At 41.0% G+C, this 10,362-nt stretch overlaps 1 protein-coding gene across 1 annotated transcript; it reads right to left on the bottom strand.

Annotated features, from left to right (window-relative positions):
• Positions 1-8,734: 8,734 nt before the first annotated feature.
• LOC100157765 (olfactory receptor 2M3-like) lies at positions 8,735-9,673 on the bottom strand. The gene has a single exon (XM_001928344.4). It carries the CDS (start codon positions 9,671-9,673, stop codon positions 8,735-8,737), a length of 939 nt encoding a protein of 312 aa, XP_001928379.2.
• Between the last annotated feature and the right edge of the window lie 689 nt (positions 9,674-10,362).

The raw sequence follows: 10,362 nt of genomic DNA, 5'->3' as shown, positions 1-10,362 counted from the left end.
GATGAATATTTTCTTCCTCTAGAGCCATAAGAAGTTATAAATGTCAGCTCTTTGTGAAGTCACTTACTCAGTATCTACTCCTCTGTGTGTGCTACTCTGGTAAAGCAACATACACGATATGGTCAGGACTGGAACAGGATGAGCAGAGACTCTGCAGGCAGGTGGCATTAACCACACTCAAGCTCTGCCTCCACCCACCTGCATGTCCTCTGACCAGATACTTCTCTGTGCTTCAGTTTTCTTCCTTTACAAGCCAGAAATATCTTCTTAATTGAGTTTCTTGGATTATTAAACAAGATACCAAATGCAATCCACAGCATATGGAAAGGGCTTTTGGTTCCTCAACATTATTGTCTATACTAGATCAAATTACCCATAAATTTCACATATGTCAGTATGGAATAAATTCTATAACAGTGGAATAGAGCACTTCGAATGTCATTGTCTATACAGTAAAATATAATAACTCCATCTAATAATCCACCCTTTCTAAGAGATATTAGCAGTTGTATTCATATAATTTTATTTGTGCACCAAACTTATGGATCGAACAGAACTACTAGTTTTACTGTTACATAAATGATGAACTTCCCATTCAGAATAATTGGTGAATAATTGCATGTAATTTATACTTACAATACTATAGCATGAATAGATGATTTATTTGTGGATGAGGAAGTAAAAATCAAAATTTTCGTCATGTTTCCGTCTGAGAAGGACAGTATCTTGAGATTTCTTTTTACATTCTGCCGTGATTCTGCTGAATTCCCCAATCATCATCAAATGTAGCAAAACAGAGAAACATATGTCTTGGTGTATCTCTATCAGTACAAGAGTGAGCCAAGGCCAGCTTATTGTGGTTATGAAAAGTTGAATTGTTTTCCAAAGGATTAGATAAATGCCAAATAAACAGACACTGCATATGTTGTTGGAGCATCAGGGAAGTTGGAACCAAGCCAACTTCATGACAAAAGATAGATCAGCATAAAGTTTAATCCAAAATATATGAACTCAGAAAATATAAGCTTCCACCACCTTAATCATTACCATTATCATACTTTTGGTAGTTAATCATATCGTAGTAGTTTGCTAGATAGCAATAGCAAGGTACCAAAAATTAGTTGGACTAAACAACTGTAACTTATTGTCTCCCAATTCTGAAGGCTAGAAGTGGTGTCGGCAAGATGAATTCCTTCTGAGGGCTTCAAGGAAGACTCAGTTTCATGCCTCTCACCTTATTTCTAGGTGGCAGTCTTTGCTATTCCCTGGCTTGTTGAAAAGAATCCTGATCACTTCCTTCCCCTTCACCTGGTAATCTTGCTGGGTTTGTGTTTGCCTCCAATTTTTTTTTCTTTCTTTCTTTTACTTTTTTTTTTTTTTTTTTTTTTGAGGACACTGGTAATTTAGATTAACACTCACCCTACTGACCTCATTTTAACTTGATCTCAAACGGCCCTTTTCAGGTGTTCCCATCTCGTGGCACAGTGGTTAACGAACCCAACTAGGAACCATGAGGTTGCGGTGCGATCCCTGGCCTCGCTCAGTGGGTTAAGGATCCTGCATTACCGACAACTGCCAGCAGCAGATGAGGCTTGGATCCCGAGCTTCTGTGGCTCTGGCGTAGGTTGGCGGCTTCAGCTCCGATTAGATTAGCCTAGGAACCTCCGTATGCCATGGGTGTGGCCCTAGAAAAGACCAAAAAAAAAAAAAAAAAAAAGTCATTTTCTTTTAAAATGACCTCTTTATTTTATCTCCAAATAACATCACATTCTGAGGTATTGGGAATTCAATGTATACATTTTTAGGGAGAGACAATTCAATCCATAAAACCTCTATTAATTTCCATCTTTATTTTTATCCTATTATTTTATGGAATGACTTATTCTCTAAACTAGAGTATAGGCCACTAAAGGATAATGTCTTCCTTTTAAAAAATACTATTTTAATCAAACAGAACTGTGCTTTACACAGAGTTGAATAAATGCCTCCCAGGGAAGAAATAAAGTCTTGAATTAACAAAATAAATCCACGAAGAGCTCCTTTTAAAAGAATGCGTAGCTTAGGCAAGACTAATGTTACTCAAGTTTTAAATATGGGATGAATTAATGTAGGCCTAATTAAGATGAAAATAGATCTATTACTTTGGAAATATCTAAAATAGTATAGGTTTTCATCCATATCTGCCTCTCTGAAACCAAGAAGTGCTAGAAATTTGGTAATTTAAACTTCTTCTTCCAACCTTACCTTCTAGTGTCTCCCAAGAAGATACAACGGCACTGACTGAGGAAATAAAAAAGCTTAAATTCCTAGATTTTTTTTTCTCCTAGTTAGATTTCTTAGTCCACAGGGATTTATTCCCTTGCCTTTAATTACATTGGTGAAGTTGTCTTCTAATTTTTACCAAGGTCATCAAGGTAATTGTTCCTGTTTTTAGCATAAGCTTTGTTTTTATACCAGAAAGTTTCATCATCAATAATACAGGTTGCTTGAAATATTCACCTGGCTAATGTCTGGCTTTAAAAATTTGAACAATTTCCTATCCTCTATCCCAATGGTTCTCAAACCTAGATTCTTAGTAGACTCTCTTGAGAAGATTTTCAAAGGTTTTCTAGGAGTTCCCGTCATGAGTTTGATCCCCAGCTCGCTCAGTGGGTTGAGGATCAGCCATTGCTGTGAGCTGTGATGTAGGTCACAGACCCGGCTCAGATCTGGCATTGTTGTGGTGTGGCGTTGGCTGGCAGCTGCAGCTCCGATTCGACCCCTAGCCTGGGAACTTTCACATGCTGCAGGTGCATCCCTAAAAGACAAAAGTGAAAAATATAAGACGTTTTCTAGTATCAGACAATTCTGAGACTCATTGAATCAGAATCTCTTGGGAAGAGGCCAGACATTGCTATTTTAAAAAGCTTCCCAGTAGATTCTATTGGGCAGGCTGTATTTTTTCCAAAGTTAACAAGGCCATCTTGGCCCTTGGGTTCTATTGTTTTCTATCCCAGACCAAATCTTATTCAGTAAGCTCTTGTAGTCCCTCATATGTTCTTTATCAGCTGACACTTTTAGATTAAGCTACTAATAAGCCCCAAACATGCTTGTTTTTCATTGAATAGCTTTGATACAATGCGTAGGCTTGCTGCCAGAGATATTTTACTTTACTATGGCTGAAAAAAGGAGCAGAATCACTTGCTAACTTATCAGCATAGAACCTGAGATGATTACGGAGATAATGAAGGATTTCCCCTTTTGTACGCACTTCATTGTTATTATTTTTGGGGGGGAGAATATCTAGAATATGCATGAATGGTCAAATATTGTCTTAAAACACACTTCACCAGTCACTGCTGATCTCCTTTTCCTTATGACAGCAGTGATTCAAATATTCAGCCCTCACTGGACAGTCAGTAAGTTTTCACTTCTCTCTCTGCATGGTTCACCCTAAAATTTCCTGCCTGACCCTAATTAGACATCTTTAAAAGTTGAGATTCAAATGCCTGACACTTATCATCAATTGGACACTTTGGGGAGATGTGTTACTCCCTCTGATCCCTGGGAAATATGGAGTCTTCTTAGTTCTATGAGAAGGACCCATGGTGGGAGGAGTCCAGTAAACATTCAGAAGTCCCAGTAACACTCCGAGTTAAAATAGTTGGAGAACTCCTCCTTATAAGTGACAAACGAGGGATAGATGGAGCCTTACCAAAATTCTACCTACCTTATTTCATCTCAGTCCCCAAGTCCATTAAGCTCCTTTGTAGCTGCTTTTGAGTATGCAGCAAGTTGCTCTGCAACTGGGCTTTATGATACCAGATCCAATGGTGCATAAAGGGTTAAATAAAGATGCTCTATGATGCCTTTGTCAATTCACAAGAAAAAAACTTTCGGAAAAAAAAGCTCCTCAAAGAGTTCCCTTGTTGCACATCGTGTTAAGGATCTGGTGTCACTGCAGCGGCTTGGGTCACTGCCGTGGTTCAGGTTTGATCCCTGCTCCGGGATTTTCCACATGCCCTGGGCATGGCAAAAACAAACAAAATCAAAAACCAAAAACCAAACCAGACCAAAACAAAACCTCTTTATTCTTTACTGGGTTTGTAGAGACTTAATGCTGTGCCGTGGGACACAGAGGATGACCATGTGACCTGAGTTTCCTTTTAAAGATTGGGTTATCTGATCTGCAATCCATAAAAATCAGGGCTGCACAGCAGAGTCCTTCATCCATGGTTATCTCCTACAGTCACTTCTGGTCATCACAGAATGAAAACCAGAAAGCCTACCAGAGAGGCATCCATTCCATATAAGTTCATGTTTTGTGTAGATATTTAGATTCAGATATTTCGATTTGAGTAGCTAGAAAACAGTATTAAACACAATCCACGTAGAGGAAGCACAGTCAACAACTAAAGAATATGTACAGTGGATAGCAAGGAAAGCTGCCTAACTAGATAAGAGTTTACGAGATATATGAAAATGTTTTCAGTCGTAAGTAATAGAAACCCACCTCAATAAGGCATAATCAAAAAGGGTTTTTTTCCCCCTAAGTAGAAGGCAATAGCTCACTTCAAGCACATTTCACTCCCCAGAGCCAGATCAACGGTGCCTGTGGAATGAGTGGGGAGGGATTTATGTAAGATTTGTCCTTTAGTCTAAATTGGCCAATGTAGTTTAGGGGCTCACCTTAGACCTTTAATGCTAATCAGGATAATGCTAGGTGCTAAATTAGCTTAAGCTTGGGCTCACAAACCAGACAAAGGAAATAGTTCCTGCTTGAAGCTGCCCTCAATTCATCAAATCACTCTCCTGCCTCAAAGCAGATGAGGGTGAAATATCTGCTCTAGATTAACTATGGAAAATAGATCCTAAAAAGGATCAGATTTTAGGTTCCTTTAAAAACTAGGTGAGGTCTTAGTTAATTCACTCAATAAATGATATATCAAGTGAAAAAATCTAGGTTAGAAAATGTTCAGTTTGGAAAGTAATCTCTTGAAGGCTCCATAAGACAGGGGTAAAAGCAGGTAAAGCTGCTGAACTGAGCAGGATGGAGAGAAAGAGGATAGACAATTGAGGTTACTGTAAAAATCAAAACAAGTCAATACATTTCTGGACTAGAGTGGTTATAATCAGAATGCAAATAAAGAAGAAGCATGAGAGACATGAAGAAAATATAACAGGGAGTTCCTGTCGTGGCACAGTGGTTAACGAATCTGACTAGGAACCATGAGGTTGCAGGTTCAATCCCTGGCCTTGCTCAGCGGGTTAAGGATCCGGTGTTGCTGTGAGCTGGATATAGGCTGCAGACGCGGCTGGGATCCCGCGTTGCTGTGGCTCTGGCATAGGCCCGTAGCTACAGCTCCGATTAGACCCCTAGCCTGGGAACCTCCACATGCCATGGGAGCGGCCCTAGAAAAGGCAGAAAGACAAAAGAAAAAAGAAAGTGTAACTGGACAGTGGCCAAGAAAGGGAAGAATTGAAGACACTTCCTGGTTCAGCAAAGGTCCTAATGGAGAAATTGGGACATGGGTCAGTGATGGGTCCGTGGTTGGATTTTATATGGTTTGAGCCTTTAGGAGATTTTCAGGATGCTGGGAGATTAAAATTAGCTCTTATGGGAGTGAGAATTTCAGTAAAAGACATAAAATAGAGATGAATACATTTTCTAAGAGAAGCAGGTGATCAGAGCCTATGCTTTACAAGAAAAAAGAAGCCAACATAGGAGTTAACAAAAAGAAATGTCAGAAAGACAGGTTAGAATCAGTACTATACTGTATTGCTAAAGACTAAAAAAAGAGGCAGGCAACTGATGTGGAGAGCGCATCACCCACATTGGTTCAAAGGTCATTGGTGTCGAGCAGGAACTTGAGCGAAGCCAGATTATATAGCATGACAGGAAATGAACACCTAGACATGAAGGCAGTATAGGTTTTAAGCTGGTGAATTCTGGAGAGGGGAAAAATAAGAGAAAAACTAGCATGTTAAGGGCTACCTAAACTTTTTAAAGACAGGGATCGAAAGGGCATCTGTCATATTTGAAGACATGAGGGAAAGTCTCAAGGAAATAAATGAAAAAAGCTATAGATAACTAAATGGAAGAGGTTCCAGAGATTGTTGAAGAGAACGTGCTTGGCGTGTTAAAGGAGTCAGAACATTTATTCCCTTGGGAGAAGAAAGGCTGCATAAAGAGATGTGAGGTGGTCAGGCGGGCTCTGGTTATTGGAGATATTCCTTGGTGGAGTGGATGATCCTATGGGAGGTGGTGGTGGTGGCTGAACAGGGCTGGAGAATGAGGGCTGAGAGTGTGGGCTTATGACATTGACAGAGGAGACAAGACAGGTCACTGCAGCACCGATTGTTCCATACGACTCCCGTGCCAGTACCCCGCCCAGTCGGAAACAACTGGTCTGGTTGAAACTGCCCATTGGTAAACCATGCTATGGCCCTACTGACCCCCGACCAACTTCTCCCATGTTTCCCGAAGCAGCTCCAATTTCCTCTGCCTGCAAGACTGAGGCTTTCCTTTGAGAAGAGGTGCTGGATTCAGTAACAAGGAAGATGAGGAGTTCCCATTGTGGCGCAACAGAAATGAATCTGACTGGTACCCTTGAGGACGTGGGTTCCCATCGCCCACGTCCCTCTTTCAGTGGGTTAAGGATCCAGCATTGCCCTGAGTTGTGGTGTAGGTGGCAGATGTGAATTGGATCTGGTGTTGCTGTGGCGTAGGCCAGCAGCTACAGCTCCAATTCAACCCCTAGCCTGGGAATTTCCATATGCCTTGGGTGCTGCCCTTAAAAAAAAAAGAAAATAAAAGAAAAGAAAAGGAAAGGAAAAAAAAAAAAACCAAGGTGGGTCCACTTTGAATTCCATATAAAAGACTTCTAATTTTCAAATACAATAATGCAATTAACACCGAGATTCCTGGGTACAAGAGAACTGCAGAGAATTTGAAAAGGGACATGAAGGATAAACAGGAGCTACTCCAAGTCTTCTCTTTGCCTCACTAGACTAATCATCAATTATTTGACATTGTCAGAGTTCCAATTGTGGCTCAGTGGCTTAAGAACCCGACTAGTATCCATGAGGACGTGGGTTCCATCCTGCTCGGTGGGTTAAGGACCTGGCATTGCAGTGAGAGGTGGTGTAGGTCATAGATCAGACCACTCAATTCCTACCCCAGGAACGTCCATCCATATGCCTCAGGTATGGCCCTAAAAAGTAAAAAACCAAAAAAAAAAAAAAAAAAAAAAAAAAAAGATTTGATGTTGTCAGTCACTACTCATAGTAGGGTCTCTACACCCCTATTTTTTGAGTGGCCTTTGCCAGATGGCAAAAGGATTCCCTCTTTAAGGGTTAACTGCCTTCAGCTTCCCTCATCATTTTAAAGTCCCATTCTCTGCTTGGGCAAAGTGATGGCACGAGCTAAACTTCTGGGCATGAAATAAGAAACTTCAGTTGCTTTACAAGTTTTTTCCCCCTGAGAAAGAAACATGAGGAACTATTTCAAGAAATACTTGTGACATGTGTGTGTACTAGGAATCACCTTTCCTTTCTTTGACCAGAGAGACAGTGTGGCAGCATTTCTCTTTGGATTACTTGCAGAGGATATGGCTAGAAACAGAAATGTTTCTCACCACAGCCGCTACATGTTAGGCTGTAGCATCACTGTAAGTGGAGGGCAGGGGGAGCATGAAATCCACATGCAGGCCATGTTTTAGTCACACTACTCTATAGGCATGTCAGAGGCAAAAACCAAACTTGAGGTGGTATCATCTCACCATCCACGTTGATTGGGAAAATGTAGACAGCCTGTCATAATGATATCATTGCACCGTTATTACGACCTCTGCCAAATGAATGAAAACTTTTCTATATTCATTCAATCGGTACTGTTCTTGATATGAAGAATGAAAATATTCCCACCATGACTAGGTGTATAGATATGATAGTTGTGACTTCTAGGTAGGAATCACAGCCCTGAGGATTCATTACACCACCTTGGATTTGCAAGATATCCTCCCAGGAGACAAATCTGTAGGTCAATGACTCTGCATTATCTGCCAAGACTCTGGAATAAGTGGCTCCACGAAAAGACAGTCTTCAGATATATACATGCTCAGTGTACCAGGGAAGTTAAGCAAAAGGAAAGAAAAATCCTTCCTCTGCCAAAATAAGTAATATTCATTATAGGATAATCTCTCAAGTAAACAAATACCTATGAGTATCTCGTTAGGATGTATTTTTGTTTGTTTTGTTTTTTAAGAGCTCAATGAATAGTCTTATATTTATTGTTTTACAAACATCTGAGGCTATATTTTGAAAGAATAACAAAATGAAATAGACATGTGTGGTAATTAACTCAGTGCACTATATCTTAATAGGAGCAATTCAATAAGACCCAAGCATAATATAACCCAATACAATGGCTTTTGAAAATAGGGGAAAACTATTGAAGACAGTTTTATTTATTATTTAGTTCTATAAACAGAAGTGTATCTGTTCATTAACTTAATTATGTACTTCTCAAGAACTTCACTGATTGTACTGAAAACCAAAATGAGCATACAATGAATGCAAAACATCTCAATTAACTGAATGTGTACCCAGAGTTCATAAGCCCTGAGGTCTACCATAGGGAAATTGTTTATATATTTGTTGCTAATTGTGTGAGTGTTTTTTTTTATGAATAAATATGCTAGAGAGACAGAGGGACAGTTATGAAAGAAGAAATTTCCTGGAACTATCATCCCACTTATTCTCTAGATTTCTCCTTCCCCAGCACCCTACTGAATGCTTTGGCCACGTCCTTGTTGCGGAGGCTGTATATAAGGGGATTCAGCATGGGAGTGAGAATGGTGTAGAAGGCTGACACCATCTTGTCCTGGGCTGGGGACCGATTGGACGTGGGCCTCATATATATGAACATAGCTGCTCCATAATACATCCCCACGACGACAAGGTGGGAACTACAGGTGGTGAACGCCTTGTGCCGACCCTCCCCAGAACTCATGCGAATGACAGTTGTGATGACCCGTGTGTAGGAGATGATAATGAGTGACAAAGGGAAGAGGAGCATTACCACACAACAGATAAAAATGAGGGTTTCAAAGGTGGAAGTATCTGTGCACGAGAGATGCAGGAGTGCTGGGACATCACAGAAGAATTGAGGTATTTCTCGGGAGCCACAGTAGGAGAAGGAGAGGGTACCAGCTACATCAACGATCCCATCAAAGACCCCAAGGATCCATGAAGAGGCAGTCAGGAGCCCACAAATGTTCCAGTTCATGAGCTGGGGGTACTGAAGAGGGTAGCAGATGGCAGCATAGCGGTCATAGGCCATGACAGCCCATAGGAAGAACTCGGCTCCAAAGAGGGACACAGAGAAGAATATCTGGGTTTCACATCCTGCTACAGAAATGGACTTCCTGCCAGACAGGTAGTTGCGGGCCATTTTGGGCACCGTGGTGCAGATGAGCATGAGGTCCATGAGGGAGAGTTGGCTGAGGAGGAAGTACATGGGGGTGTGGAGCCGGCGGTCCAGGCAGATGAGGAGAACCATGACAGTGTTTGCCAAGAGAGCCACTGTGAAGATGCCCAGCACCAGAGAGAAGAGAAAGATGTGAGTGGGCGTGTGGCTAAAAATCCCCATCAAGATGAAGTCAGAGCTAGCCGTCTGATTCTCCCATTCCATGATGAATATTTTCTTCCTCTAGAGCCATAAGAAGTTATAAATGTCAGCTCTTTGTGTAGTCACTTACTCAGTATCTACTCCTCTGTGTGTGCTACTCTGGTAAAGCAACATTCACGATATGGTCAGGACTGGAACAGGATGAGCAGAGACTCTGCAGGCAGGTGGCATTAACCACACTCAAGCTCTGCCTCTACCCACCTGCATGTCCTCTGACCAGTTACTTCTCTGTGCTTCAGTTTTCTTCCTTTACAAGGCAGAAATAACCTTTCATTACTTATTTTTGGCCACATCCCATGACATGCTGTAGTCACCACGCAAGGCACAAACCCCACACCATGGCTGCAACCTGCCCCACAGATGCAGCAAAGCAGGATATTTAACCTTCTGGGCCACAAGGAATTTCACTGGATTTTTTTTTTCTTTGTCCTTTTAGGGCTGAACCCAAGTCATATGGAAGTTCCCAGGCTTAGGAACTTGTCATTGTTTGTTACAAAAGTGCATCCCAAAGTCCTATATGGCTATACTTATTTAATTACCTACTGAACAGAATTTACATTTATACGTACTTACATTAAGGATTATTGAAAACTGGAAAAAGGAGGAACAGAAGAAAACCTGTGCTGAGGAAGATGACTGAACTCAACTAAATTTTGAGCAAAAAGAGACATTTGAGAGGAATGAGAAATTGA

Source organism: Sus scrofa, chromosome 7 (assembly GCF_054392235.1).
Source record: "Sus scrofa isolate SSC_HxYL_T2T_F1_AM1 chromosome 7, Sscrofa_HxYL_maternal_Yorkshire_Landrace_v2.0, whole genome shotgun sequence".
Classification (NCBI taxonomy): Eukaryota; Metazoa; Chordata; class Mammalia; order Artiodactyla; family Suidae; genus Sus; species Sus scrofa.
This window is presented reverse-complemented; position numbering and strand designations above follow the sequence as displayed.

Bases quoted from the DNA above. Each gene is read 5' to 3' on its own strand.
- LOC100157765 (XM_001928344.4), bottom strand. From the start codon at position 9,673: ATGGAATGGGAGAATCAGACGGCTAGCTCTGACTTCATCTTGATGGGG.